This window comes from Ovis aries, chromosome 2 (assembly GCF_016772045.2).
Source record: "Ovis aries strain OAR_USU_Benz2616 breed Rambouillet chromosome 2, ARS-UI_Ramb_v3.0, whole genome shotgun sequence".
Taxonomy (NCBI): Eukaryota; Metazoa; Chordata; class Mammalia; order Artiodactyla; family Bovidae; genus Ovis; species Ovis aries.
Genome location: NC_056055.1, coordinates 221,465,557 through 221,478,766, shown reverse-complemented (window position 1 = coordinate 221,478,766; position 13,210 = coordinate 221,465,557). Strand labels below are relative to the sequence as shown.

General features: G+C 59.0%; 2 protein-coding genes across 6 annotated transcripts in view; one reads left to right on the top strand and one right to left on the bottom strand.

The window, feature by feature from the left end:
* OBSL1 (obscurin like cytoskeletal adaptor 1) overlaps window positions 1–12,114 on the top strand; it is a 27,285-nt gene extending 15,171 nt beyond the window's left edge. Inside the window, exons 11-21 of one of the 5 annotated variants that reach the window (XM_042244293.1) lie at window positions 7–294; window positions 487–762; window positions 1,367–1,636; window positions 1,780–2,052; window positions 3,056–3,322; window positions 4,006–4,118; window positions 4,656–4,812; window positions 4,978–5,139; window positions 5,416–5,520; window positions 5,824–6,093; window positions 9,348–12,114. In XM_042244293.1, coding sequence (XP_042100227.1) covers window positions 7–294; window positions 487–762; window positions 1,367–1,636; window positions 1,780–2,052; window positions 3,056–3,322; window positions 4,006–4,118; window positions 4,656–4,812; window positions 4,978–5,139; window positions 5,416–5,520; window positions 5,824–6,093; window positions 9,348–9,457 — 2,291 coding nt within the window. In that variant the 3' untranslated portion in view covers window positions 9,458–12,114. Of the gene's footprint in view, window positions 1–6; window positions 295–486; window positions 763–1,366; window positions 1,637–1,779; window positions 2,053–3,055; window positions 3,323–4,005; window positions 4,119–4,655; window positions 4,813–4,977; window positions 5,140–5,415; window positions 5,521–5,823; window positions 6,102–6,573; window positions 6,937–9,347 lie in introns of those variants that run through there. The other 4 variants (XM_027965226.3, XM_042244294.1, XM_027965227.3 and 1 more) reach the window with 4 other exon arrangements.
* TMEM198 (transmembrane protein 198) lies at window positions 7,081–13,210 on the bottom strand. The gene is made up of 6 exons (XM_027965231.3): window positions 13,169–13,210; window positions 12,819–13,050; window positions 12,301–12,505; window positions 9,575–10,150; window positions 8,335–8,537; window positions 7,081–7,962 (listed from the first exon to the last, which is right to left on the bottom strand). Exons 3-6 carry the CDS (start codon window positions 12,464–12,466, stop codon window positions 7,825–7,827), a joined length of 1,083 nt encoding a protein of 360 aa, XP_027821032.1. The 5' UTR covers window positions 12,467–12,505; window positions 12,819–13,050; window positions 13,169–13,210; the 3' UTR covers window positions 7,081–7,824.

Here is a 13,210-nt window from a genome sequence, read left to right as displayed (position 1 = left end):
GTCCAGAGCCCCCTGTCCAGTTCCTTGCCCCAGAGGCAGCCCCTGGCCCGCTCTGCGTGGCTCCCGGGGAGCCGGTGGTGCTGAGCTGTGAACTGTCCAGGGCTGGTGCCCTGGTCTTCTGGAGCCATAATGGGAAGCCGGTGCAGACAGGCGAGGGCCTGGAGCTCCGAGCCGAAGGACCCCGCCGCGTCCTCTGCATCCGGGCTGCAGACCTGGCTCACGCGGGCCTCTACACCTGCCAGTGTGGGGCAGCACCGGGGGCCCCCAGCCTCAGCTTCACCGTCCAAGTGGCTGGTGAGTATAGCCCCGGGCAGGAAACCTGAGAGTCTCGCCCCTAAACCCTTGAGTCTTCCCCCTCTCTAGTGCACCCAGCCCCCAGCCCCTGCCCCACGGCTCTCAGTCCCTCTCCCCATCTGGCCTCCCACCACCCTCCTCCCCAGCCCTTGACCCATTCCCTCCCAATGACCCCCAGCCCTGACCCCACAGAGCCCCCCGTGCGGGTGGTGGCCCCCGAGGCAGCCCAGACGAGGGTTCGCAGCACCCCAGGCGGGGACCTAGAGCTGGCGGTGCGCCTCTCCGGGCCAGGGGGCCCTGTGCGCTGGTACAAAGACGGGGAGCGCCTGGCCAGCCAGGGGCGGGTGCAGCTGGAACAGGACGGGGCAAGGCAGGTGCTGCGGGTGCGGGGGGCACGGAGCAGGGACGCTGGGGAGTACCTGTGCGACACGCCCCAGGACAGCCGCATCTTCCTCGTCAGCGTGGAAGGTAACAGTGTCGTCCTCACTCCCCTGGGGCCCCGGCCCCCCCCCACCAAGGGCCTCATGCCCCCCCCCACCATTCACCCCCACCCACCTCTCTGCCCACCAATGCATGCACAGCTATCACATGGATGAGGGCTCAGGGCTCCCCTTTCCAGGAATCCTCAAAAAGGAGGGGCAGAGGGCTCTGGAGTCTACCCTCCAGGTTCCAGTCTCGAATCTCCTTCCCAGTAGTTGTGTGACACACTGGCAAGTTGCTTAAACTGTCTGAGCCCCGGGTCCCAAGGAGGAGGATAGCGTTTGTCCTATAGGGCTGTTGTGACAGTTAAATGAGATTGACAGGGTCTGTCCTAAATGATCTATCTTTATTAGGGAGTCAGAGAGGTGGGTGCCCAGCCAGCATGGAGATGAGGTGGTGAGGAGTGACAGGCAGGGAGTTGACATCTTGTCCTTCAAAACAGCTCATGACTGACACACAGCTGGTCCTCGGGAAGATTCTGTTTAATAACTGGGGGATGAAGGCCTGTTTCTGGGGATGAGGAGGGGCTGAGGAGGGCAACGGTGGAAAGACCCAGCCCCCCTCACTGTCTGATCCTGCCCTCCGCCCCCAGAACCCCCACTGGTGAAGCTGGTCTCGGAGCTGACGCCTCTCACTGTCCACGAGGGGGATGATGCCACGTTCCGATGTGAAGTTTCCCCACCAGACGCCGACATCACTTGGCTGCGCAATGGGGTCGTTATCACTCCAGGGCCCCAGCTAGAGACGACCCAGAATGGGTCAAGCCGCACGTTGACCGTGCGAAGCTGCCGGCTTGAGGATGCAGGGACCGTGACTGCCCGAGCCGGGGGCACGTCCACGAGTGCCCGGCTGCACGTTCGAGGTTCGGTCCTGATGGAGACGAAACAAGTCCTGTTCCTGAACCTGTTCTCCCAGCCCTGGCCCTGGCAGGAGACCAGTCCCTGAGAAGAGGGAGCTGGGGTTCGGCCCACCAGGCTCCATGGTCCGCTCTCTCTTCCTGCCCAGAAACGGAGCTGCTGTTCTTGCGGCGGCTGCAGGATGTGCGAGCGGAGGAAGGCCAGGACGTGTGCCTCGAAGTGGAGACCGGCCGCGTGGGGGCAGCAGGGGCTGTGCGCTGGGTGCGAGGTGGGGCGCCCCTGCCCCCTGACTCCCGCCTGTCCACAGCCCAGGATGGCCACGTCTTCCGCCTCTTCATCCACAGCGTCGTGCTGGCCGACCAGGGCACCTACGGCTGCGAGAGCCACCACGACCGCACCCTGGCCCGGCTCAGCGTGAGGCGTGAGTGCCCCATCCTCTCCTAACGCCTCCCTTTCCCCACAGTGCAGCCTCTCCTGGCTGGCCCAGGGCCCCTCAGACCTCCCACACACACACCAAAGTGCCCCTTGCCAAAAAGGCAAGGTCAGCCCTGGCTGACCCCCAGGAGCGTGACCCGAAGCAGCCTGCCCAAAACAATACTTTTCTTTCTCTACTGTTTTCTATTTACCGTAGAAGTACCTGTGGATTTTGGTTTCCATTTCATATGTCCAAGTTGGCTTTGCTATAAACATAAATATTATACTCCAGAAAGACTTGCCATATTCATCCTTCAGTTACCTGCCCCAGGATATACAAGCCCATCTGAGAAGCAGGGATGGTTGGCAATAGCACCCTTACCCCCAAGATGGAGCCCTCTATCAACTGTATGACCTCAGGCAAATTACTTAACCTCTCTGAGCCAAGTTTTCTTTTAAAAAGGGTCTTTAAGAACCTTAATCAGGATAATATGAGAAATACCCACACAGAACTTGGTAAATGGTTGTTGGTGGGGATGTGTATTCTCTTCTGATTTATTTCATTCATTCGATCACAATAAACCCATGCCTCAAGGCTATTAACCTCATACAGTTGGGGAAACTGAGGCCCAGGGAGTTAAAGCAGTTTGCCAAAGGTTCCATAGCAAACTATGTGGCAGAGTTGGAGTCTAGTCCTGATGTGTCTGACTTTAAATTCTGGGCTCCTTCCAGTGTCACAGCACCCCTCACCCCAACTCCTCACCCCTCCAACCACACATCATCCCCTTCATGTGTCCCCTTCTCCTAACCCCAGTAAGCCCCTCTCTCCACCCACATCTGGCTGGTTTCACTCCCTTCTTCCTGCTCCCTGGTTCTGAACTTTGTTCATAGGGCCTTACTAGATTAGGGGTTAGAGGCAGACAGAGCCAAGGGGTGTGTGGGGCTCCCAAAAGCCCTGCCCAGATGTGGAGGGCCTCATTTCCCCCTCTTTCCCCATCTCCCCCGACTAGCAAAGCAGCTAAGGGTGCTTCGACCTCTGGAGGATGTGACCATCATCGAGGGGGGCAATGCCACCTTCCAGCTGGAGCTGTCCCAGGAGGGGGTGACTGGGGAATGGGCCCGGGGTGGAGTCCGGCTGCAGCCGGGGCCCAAGTGCCAAATTCAGGCCGAGGGCCCCACTCACCACCTGGTCCTCAGTGGCCTGGGCCTGGCCGACTCGGGCTGCATCTCCTTCACTGCGGATACACTGCGCTGTGCAGCCAGACTCACCGTGAGAGGTGTGGCTTCCAGGACTGCTGCCTGCTTGCTGACTGCTCCGATGTGATTCCACTGACCCCACTACCCGTGTGGCCCCCACTGACCTCCCTACAGAGTGTGACGCCCTGACTTGCCACATGTGGCCCTGGTGACTGCCCTGCCTGTGTGAGCCCACTGGCCACCACTGGCTGCTACAGCTCTCTCTGCCTGCCTGAGTGTGGTCCTCTAACCACTAACCCCCAACAGTGCCAAAGAGTGATTCCATGGGCAACTCCGCTTCAGTGACCCCTTCTCTTGCTTGCAGCCCTGGTATGTTCCCCAGAGATCTACTCTGGGGTCCCCCCATTGCTCCTCTGAACCCGTGGTGTCCCTCACTGGCCAGTGTCTCCTGTCCATTCCAGCCATTGTGACCATGCCTGCCTATGGGTGACTCTAGTGGCATCTCTGGCTCCAGCTTCTCCCATGCCCCTCTGGCCCCACCATGTCCCCCACTGACCACCTTAAATGTGACCCATTCCCAGCTGGCCATTCCTGCCCTGTTGACCCCTCTGATTTCACTGTGTCCCCCACTGATCAGCATCCCCTTTGGACCCCTTGTTCCAGCATGCCCCCCACTCACCGGTGGCCTCTGTTGATCACCTTGTCTCAATGTGCCCATCAGTGACCCCTGTGTCCAAGTGTGCCCTCCTTCTCCCACTCCCAGAGGCCCCAGTAACCATTGTGCGGGGGCTCCAGGACCTTGAAGTGACCGAGGGCGACACAGCTACATTTGAGTGCGCACTTTCGCAGGCCCTGGCTGATGTCACCTGGGAGAAGGTCAGAGCCCAGTCCCAGCCCAGCCCACCTCAGCATCATGAGAACAGTTAACAATGCCCCAACAGAAAGAACTGCTACTCAGTAAGCCATGTGCCTGGCATGTGCTAAGGTTTACTTTACATTTAAGCCTCTAACCTTACAGCAGCCGGATGAGGCAGGTCTTCTGATCTCCTTGTTATCGCTAAGGAGACTGATGTTCAGTGGGGTGAAGTATTGCCCCAGGGCAGACATAGAGTTCATATTTGAATCCAGGTTTCCTGATTCCAGAATCCACACACATGGCTGACATGATTGGTACACGACTCTCGGCTTCCCGCGACCGTGGCGCCCGTTCTCAGACCAAATGTCCCCAAAGGGTGACACCGTCACAATGAGACTCCTGGCGCGGCCCGGAAGGCGCGGGAGGGCCCTACCCCGCAGCATAAGCGTGCCTCGAAAGTGTTTGGTATCAACAGAGGGCCCCGCCGCCTACCAGGGCCGGGGCCGCTTGTGCCTGGCAGAGTTTTCACCCCGACCCTTTGCAACCCCCGCCCCTAGGACGGGCAGCCGCTCACCCCCAGCGCTCGGCTCAGGCTCCAGGCCCTCGGCACGCGCCGCCTTCTCCAGCTGCGGCGCTGCAGCCCCTTGGACGCAGGGACCTACAGCTGCGTGGTGGGGATGGCCCGAACTGGGCCCGTTCACCTGGTGGTGCGCGGTGGGTACCAGGTGCTGCCCGGGCCGGGCGCTCCTGTGGGTGCTGGGGACCGGACCTGCCCGGGGAACTCGCTACGCTGCCTCTAAGGAGGGGGCGTGGCGTGGGCGGGACCTGGTACCGCCCCCCTCCGCCCCGCCCTCCTCACGCCCCCTGGCTCCGCCCCAGAGCGCAAGGTGTCTGTCCTCTCTGAGTTGCGGTCCGTGAGCGCCCGGGAAGGCGACGGAGCCACGTTCGAGTGCACCGTGTCGGAGGTCGAGACAGCTGGGAGCTGGGAGCTCGGAGGCCGCCCGCTGAGACCCGGAGGCCGCGTCCGCATCCGACAGGAAGGTCTGCCGACTCTGGCCCCCTCGCTGCCCCATCCCTCCGACTCAGACAGACCCCGCCCTAAGGCCCACCTCCAGCTCCGACGAATCCCGCCCCGCGGCCCCAGGAGCTGTCTCTCCGCCTCTCCCTGACCTCCAGCTCTTGAGTCCTGGGTCCTGGGCCGCCCCTCTTCCCCCTCGGCATCCCCCTTCTTCCCCGGGACCTACTCTGGCCCCACCCTCATCCCCCCACCCTCTCCAGAGGCGGCTCTGGCCTCGCTAGCGCCTCCTATACCCCCAGGGAAGAAACACATTTTGGTGCTGAGCGAACTGCGCGCCGAGGACGCTGGTGAGGTCCGCTTCCAGGCGGGACCCGCCCAGTCCGTGGCTCAACTGGAGGTGGAGGGTAAGACCTGGGGCAGGGAAGACCAGGAGTGAACACGGTTTCCCCCGGAACTGCCAGGCTGGCGATCGGTCCGACGAAACCTGCCTCCCCAGCACTTCCTCGAGAGACTCTCTGGGGGCGGGTCACAGAGGGCAGTGCGTTTCCTGGGGAAGAGGAGACTTTGGGTTGAAGATAGAGAGAAATGGGCTGGTAGCATAGAGATCTAAGATCAGGAATGGAGGCTAGAGCGGGAAGGAAGATGCGTCTCTCCTGGGGTCCTGCGTGTCCCTATTAACTTAATAAGCCCTCGTTCTCCACCCTCAGCACTGCCTCTGCAGATGCGCCGCCGGCCCCCTCGCGAGAAGACGGTTCTGGTCGGTCGCCGGGCGGTGCTGGAGGTGACAGTGTCCCGGCCGGGGGGTCAAGTGTGCTGGTTGCGGGAAGGGGCCGAGCTGTGCCCGGGAGACAAGTATCAGCTGCGCAGCCACGGCCCCACCCACAGCCTGGTCATCCATGACGTTCGACCTGAGGATCAGGGCACCTACTGCTGCCGGGCCGGCCAAGACAGCGCCTACACACGGCTGCTGGTAGAGGGTGAGTAAAGCTGACTGGGCACAGGTCAATGAGGCGAGCCGGCTGGCCAGGGGTCTCCTAGGAGCTGGTGGGCTGAGACACACCTCCTGCAGGTTTTCCAGGACTTGGGATGGCAAGCTGGTTCTGAGATGTGTTGGAGGTGGGCAGTGGGGAGGCAGGAGATCACACAGCCAGGGCTGAGAAGAGGAAGGAGCCCTGTGGTGTCAACAGGAACCACTTGGTTCAGGGCAGCTGTTCCTCCCTTGCTACATCCCTGCCTGTCTGAGCTTCTCCCTCCCTCCCTCCCGCCTCTGGACCACATTCATCTCTCCTGAACACCCCCATTTGTACCCAAGTTCCTCTCCCTCCAACCTGCTGGCCCTGGGTCTGTGCCCCCACCTGTCCCTCATCCTCTCCTGCTCTTGCCCATGTCAGCAAGCTCCACCTTGGCCTGTGCAGCGGGCTTCTGAGCTAGTCCCATCTCTTTCCTCTTCCACATAGGAGATGCCCCACTCTCCACCTGAATTCCTGCGTTCCCTTCAGATGCCTGCCTTGCCCCACCTCTGACTGACCACCCCTACTCTCCTGCTCCAGCCCTGACAGGCCTAGAAGGGGTGGGTCAGAGGGTGAGGGCTCAGTTCTTCCTGTGTGGGCACCAAGGCTCTGCCAGGGGAGAGGAATGTGGTACCCACTGTCTCCCCAGCCCCACTCATAGTCATTCCTCTGCAGGTAGCTAGGAGGCCAGAACCAGGCCAGGCAGGTGCCCTCAGATAGCCTGGAGGGCACATGCCCTTACCCTGGGAGGGGGTAGGGAGGGAGGGGACCCGAGGTGTTGGGAGACAATAAAAAAGGTACAGCTCCTTTCCTGGCTCTCTGTGTGACATGGGAGGGCAGAACTCGTCTGGAGCTCCCACAGAGTGAGTGACGCAGGGAACCAAAGCCTGCAGTGCTTCCATCTTGGCCCCTGGAAGCGCCAGCCACCAAAGACCACCACTACTGGCAGAAGCCTCACAGTTTGGCACATTTATAAAAGATGTAAAACAGGGAGGGGTGGGAGGAGACAGAAGCATGAGGTGTCCAGAGTGGCATGACAGACACCAAACACGCACCGTGCACTTAAGCCCCCTCCTCCCATCCCCCTTGCCAGACCCAGCCCAGAGCAGCACCCTCCACCCCATCCCCTGCCACTACCCTTGGGCTGGTGACTTGCAGAGGACAGGGGACCAGAGAGAAGACCACTGCAGTCTGCCCCATGGACAAGGACAAGAAGCCTTAGATGAGTCTGGCTGAGAGGTGGAGGCGATGGGGGAGGAAGGCAGACCTCCTCCACTTAGACATGCAGGAGAGTGGCCCATGGGACCCCCAGCAGTGGGCGAGGAGGTGGGGCCACCCTTGGAGAAGCCCTACCAATCAGAAATCTAAGGCAAGGGTCCCAAGGTCCCCTCCAAGCCCACCCCTCCACACGCACACACACACAGGCAACACACTCACAACCCTGAGCACAGCCCAGTGGGGCTCACACTCGCGTCCCTCAGGAACTCCTGGGGAGCTTGGGAGGGGGCTCTCCCCTCAGGCCAGGCCAAGCCTGAGCCAGGTCGTTCCATCTGGTGGCCAAGCCATCCCTCTCCAGGGTGGGGAAAGGAACAGCCAAAGGGCACAAGGCCAGGTGGGCTGAGCCTCGGCCCAGCAGGCCTCCCCAAACTGGCAGAGCTGGTGACCAATAAGTGTAGGCGGGCAGGAGCAGCTGGACTGCTATACCCGCACTGGAGGCCCAGAGCAGGCCGTCAGTGGGCCCCGGGACCCGTACTCATAGTCCGCATCTGTGGGCGAGGCCATGAAGGAGCTCAGAGAGCTCCCGGTCTGCCGATCCCGGAAACTCTGGATGTAACTCTGTGGGAGAGGAAACACAGGTGTGAGAGTGCCACTGCGGAGCCCTGCCCTGAAAGCCACCCAGGCAGATGGCCTCAGCCTGCACCATCACAAGCCTGAGATCCATCCCGGTCTGCTGCCAGCCTGGGACCTCACCACCCCCAGAGTCCACCGCCCTGAGACTCTTCCCTGTACCATGCCTCATTAAAACCCACACCCAGGACACCTCTCCCCCACCCATCAGGCCCCTAACTATGGGGGTTATGGTGGTGGACAAGCCCTAGGCCTTCTAGACAGTGACCAGCCCTGGGGAAGGCCCAGTCCTGCTTGGACAGAGAGTTCAACACCCCCTTCTCCCCACTTGGGCTGGAGGGAAGGGCTCGGGGTGCTCACCGGGGAGAGGATGTCTCCATTGAAGCGCTTGATGGGCACTGGCCTACGCCGATAGGCAGGGTCAGGGGGCCCAGGCCTTGGAGGAGCCCGAGAGCCTCTGGGGAGAGCCCTTGGGGGTCTCTTTTTGCGCCGCTTCTCCTTGCGTTCTTCTTGCTGTCGAATCCGCATCAGCTGCACACGTCGGCGCTGCCGGCTGATGACCACTGCAAAGGGTGGGGAAGAGCAGGCTCTCAGAGGCCCACGTATCCCATCTTGCCCAAGTATCCCCGCCCCTTCCTACCTGGGGACTCCGGGCTCCTAGATTCCCCTGGTCTGAAACCTCTCCTCCTTTACTTTCCTGGTCTCCCACTTGCCAGGTAGGGCTTCCCACAGGTCTTTTCTTCCAAAGCTCTTTAGGGAAGATTCCTAGGCTCTAGGTACCTCTTCCAGGCTGCTACCCTACCCCTCTCCCAGTCTGGAGCCATAGGTGACTCACCTAGATTGGCCAATATCATCTCGAAACTGGACAACTAAGCCTCCCCACTGGCTCCCCTTCTACACCTGCCTTCCCTGATGCTTTCTACACTCAGCAGCCAGAAGATACTTAATTAGTTTATATACTTCCTGCTAAACTTCCAGTAGCATCTCACCAGCCTTCTAATAAAACCTGGAGTCCTCATTATGGCCCACTGTGGCCACATAGTCGCCCCCCTCACCCCCGACTCCCGCCCCACCTCCTCACCAGGCCAAGCTCATTCCCTCTCAGGCTCTCGCCCTTGCTCTTCCCTCTTCTCTAGCTCTTTGCATGGCTGGTCGCTTGTCCTTCAGGTCTCTGCTTAAATGTCAGCTCTTCCATGTGACACCCCTCCTTGGCCACCCTGTCCATATGTCACATTATCCTGCACACCTCTTTCGTATCAGTCCACACAATGGGAATTATCTTGTTAGTCTGCCTATTGTCTGTCTCCCTCACCCTGAATGTAACCCTGGAAGGATGGGGGCCTTTTCCGTTTTTGTCTCTGTTGCATCCCCAGATGCCTGGAAGGGGCTTGGCACAGAGCCGCTGTTCCATCTGTTGTTGTGGCATGGACGGTGGCACCGAGGTCCTGCTTTCCCAGACTCTGAGCTAGTCAGCTCTCTGTAACTCAACTGAGGCCTTCTGCTGCTGGTACCTACAGCTCCGTCCCCATCCACAACAGCTCAGATCCCCCCACCCAACCACCCATCTCTGTCATGCCCACCCTGGCATGTACCCTCTCACCTTCAGTGTGGGAATCCCGCTCGGCCGTCACCCGCCACTGCACCAGAACGCCCATGAGGCTAAGCAGGGGCCACAGTGCCAGCAGGGCCCAGCTCCGCCAGCAGAGGGGGGGTACAGGGGCAGCCCGCAGACGCTCCACCGCATAGCGTGCCAGCAGCAGCAGCTCAGCAAAGTAGTCAGCAGCCGTGGCGATGAGCGCGGCACCAGTCACTGCGGTGGCCAGGGTGGTGAGCGGGCGGGGCCAGCGCAGAGTGAGCAGGGCGCAGAGCAGGCCGCCCCCCAGCAGCAGCCCCAGGGGGCCCCAGACAGAGCCCGGCTGGTAGTAGGGTGCGGAGCCCAGCAGGGTGGCAGCGGCGAGCAGAAGCCCAAGCAGCAGGCCCACCAGGAAGAGGCCCACACTGCGCACCAGCATGGCCACCAGCCCGCAGAGCAGCCCGATGCCCAGTGCGATGCCTGCGCTTGCCCCAGCACTCAGCTGTGTCTCCAGCACCCGCTCTCGGTAGCACAGCAGGAAGATGACCACTGAGCCAAACAGCAACCCGGTGAGAAAGAGTACTGCCTTGAAGCAACGGTAACCTGGAGGGAAACAGGGGCTAGTGAGAGGCCGAAACAAGGTCACAGGGCTGGAGGTAGGAGGTCAGAGGGGTCAGGAACAAGGAATCACAGGGGAACCAGAAGCAGGACACTAAGCTCAGAGAATTGGGGGTCCCTGGGGTCCTGAGGGCAGCAGTGAAGGGACCACTGGGGTCAAGGAATGTCAGAGAGAGAGGTCATTGGGAGTCTCTGGGAAACAATCATTGAAAGGAATGTTGGGTTTTTGAAATAGAGATAGTTCATTGTATCAGTTACAGGGTCACTGGGGTCTTTGGGATCATAGAGGTCAGAGAGAGAGGTCACTGGGGTCACAGATAGATGACCAATAAAATCCCTGGAGTCCTTAGGGTGGGACTGTTCAGAGGGATGAGGTATTTGGAAGTCAGAAAGAACTTGAGAGATGAGGTCACACAGGTTCAGAAAGATGAAGTCTTTTCAGGTCAGGGGAATTGACAGATGTGGGATCATTGAGCGTATTAAAGGGTTTTTGAGAGAGGGTAATAATATTGAAGCCAAAAAAATGGAATCATTGAGATCACGGTGGGGGCAAACAGACAACGGGGTCATAGGGATTCCCCTGTGTTAGGAGTAATAGAGAGTCAGAGGGATGGAAAGTAATGAGATAGCTTGGTGGGGGGTGTCAATAGGGTTCACAAGGAGCCATAGGGAGTCAAAGAGGATTATAGGGCAAATAGTGGTGTGGAGTTTCAGAAAAATGGAGGTTATAGGGCCATTAGGCCCAGTAAGGGTACCTGGAAGTGTGAGGGACCCTGAAAAGTGGAGAAGATGGAAGTCAGAGATGGGGGTCAAATGATCAGGGAGAGCCAAAGAGAAAGGTTATAAAAAGGAGAATCAGTGCTAGGAATGAGAGGAAGCACTGGAGTCTAGGAGGTTCTAGGATCAGGAAAAGGAGTAGGGCATGCACAATGTCTCAAAGGGTCCAAGAGCCTGAGAGTGGGAGCCTCCAAGAGCCACAGGGCAGGGAAGCCCAGGAGGATTGGCAGGCTGCACTGAGCAACTGTAGAGGGATTGGGTATAAATAGTGGAGGGGGTGAGGTGACACAGACTCCTTGGAGACCCAGAATGTCCTGAACCTATAGAAGGGCTCTTCCTCCTGCCCACTCTTCAATTGTTCAGCCCAGAGTTTGGAGGTGGAAGGAGAGGGACCATCTGGCTTCCATGCCTGCCTACTACCCAGCCATTCTAGGGGGAGGTGTAAAGTCTGCAGAGCATAAGTCCTGCCCTATTTCTGCCCAACCTGGAACTCAGATTTCCAAGCTTCCTTTGCACTTCATCCAGCCACCTGTAATGCTCTGCCTGGAGGCTTTCCCTGGATGCTCAGCCAATAAACCTCACTTCCCTATCTGAAGTTCTGTACTTCTTTCAGTAGAGTCACCGGGCACCTACTCCACTAGACCATCTGGCACTTTGGTGCAAATTAGAAAAAGTTGTGCCTTCCTCTAGGCAAAGCAGCCTTGCACCAAGCTCTAGAGTTTGGCAAGTGGAGCATGGACTGGATTTCAGCCCCCACTTGCCTATCCAACCAACTCCCTTGTGTCCTGGACAACCATCTGCAGCAGCACTGATTACTGGAGCCTGCCTTGTATATATATCTCCATGTATGTGATCACCATTTAGCTCCCTCTAATATGTATCGCAGGTATGAATGTGCCAGAAGTCTCTCCCTCATTAGACATTATGCCCTGTGGTAAGGGACCATGTTAACTCACCCTTCTAAATGTTTTTGGTGCCTACCTAGCATAGTGACCCAAACACATCTTCACCACAATAACTATTATTTATTGAGTGCTTATTATTTTCACAACAACCTCGTGTGAGACAAATATCATTGTTTCCACTGTTCCTATGAGAAAACTGAGACTTAGAACAGTTAATGTGCCCAAGACATTGTAATTAGTAAAGTGCAGAACCACGTTCAAATCCAAGCATGCCTAATTCAAAACCTGTGTTCTCTAGGATCTCGAGTCTAAATTATCTACAAACATGTACGGGATGAAAAAAGAGAAAAGACAGATGGTTCATGGTAAGGTTCCAAAGAAGGTTTGGGGTGCCTCAGAAAAATAACTTGGGGAAACAGCGGGGGGCCCAAGTAAGGAATGATGGGGTCTTACCGAAGAAGCAGTAGACGACTCCAAACAGACAGCACATGACGCAGACGAGCGCCGGCAGTGCCTCGTACCTGCGCTCCAGGGGCTGTTCACAGGGCGCTCCCCAGAAGGCATCATCTGGCTCCGGGGGCAGCAGCTGGAACCGAAGTGTTGCCACAGTGCCCGGCATAGTGCTGGGAACAGAAGGGAGTCACCCTCCCACGTCAGCCTGACAGAGAGGAAGTTGGGGGTCAAGGAGGAGTCCTGGGTCTCCACCAGGATGAGGGTGGGATGGGAGTGGAGAACTAGGCAAAGATACAGTGGACAAAGGAGTGGTGCCTACATTATACAGCTCTGGAAGCATCCCTGAAGTAAGGGACAAAAGACAAAAGAGGGGGAAAGTGTCTGGCTAGAGGGAGCTGGGATGAAGAAGTTAAAATGTGGATTGAGTTGGGGGGAGATGAGGGCAGCGTGCTGCCGGAGAGAAGACAGCCAGGAGACTGGTCTGTGGGCGGCTAAATCTGGGATTATCCAAGATCTACCTGGGCTGGAGGCGACCTGAGCTTCTGAGCGAAAGAGGCTGTGCAGGGGCCGGAGGGGCCGCGGTCGCCGGGTGCCAGAGCCTCCAGCTGACAGGGGTCCGGTAAAAGTCCGCGGTGAGGGGAAGGGGGCTGCTGGGCCGGAGGGACCGGTCCCTGCGCGGCGGCGACGCCGCTCCGCCTCCAACACCGGCTGGCACTCCAGTCCCGCGACGTCCGGGGACTTAAGCTGGGCCTGGGGAAGGGAAAGAAGCAGGAGCAGGGGCTCGGGCTGCCCCAGAGCCGCGGCCCCATGCCCTGAGCCCGCCCGCGGCCTTTGGTGCTGATGGACAGCTCCGGCCTCTGCTCCTTACGTCACTCAGGGCGCACCATCCAGGCAGGGGCGGGCTGCTTCT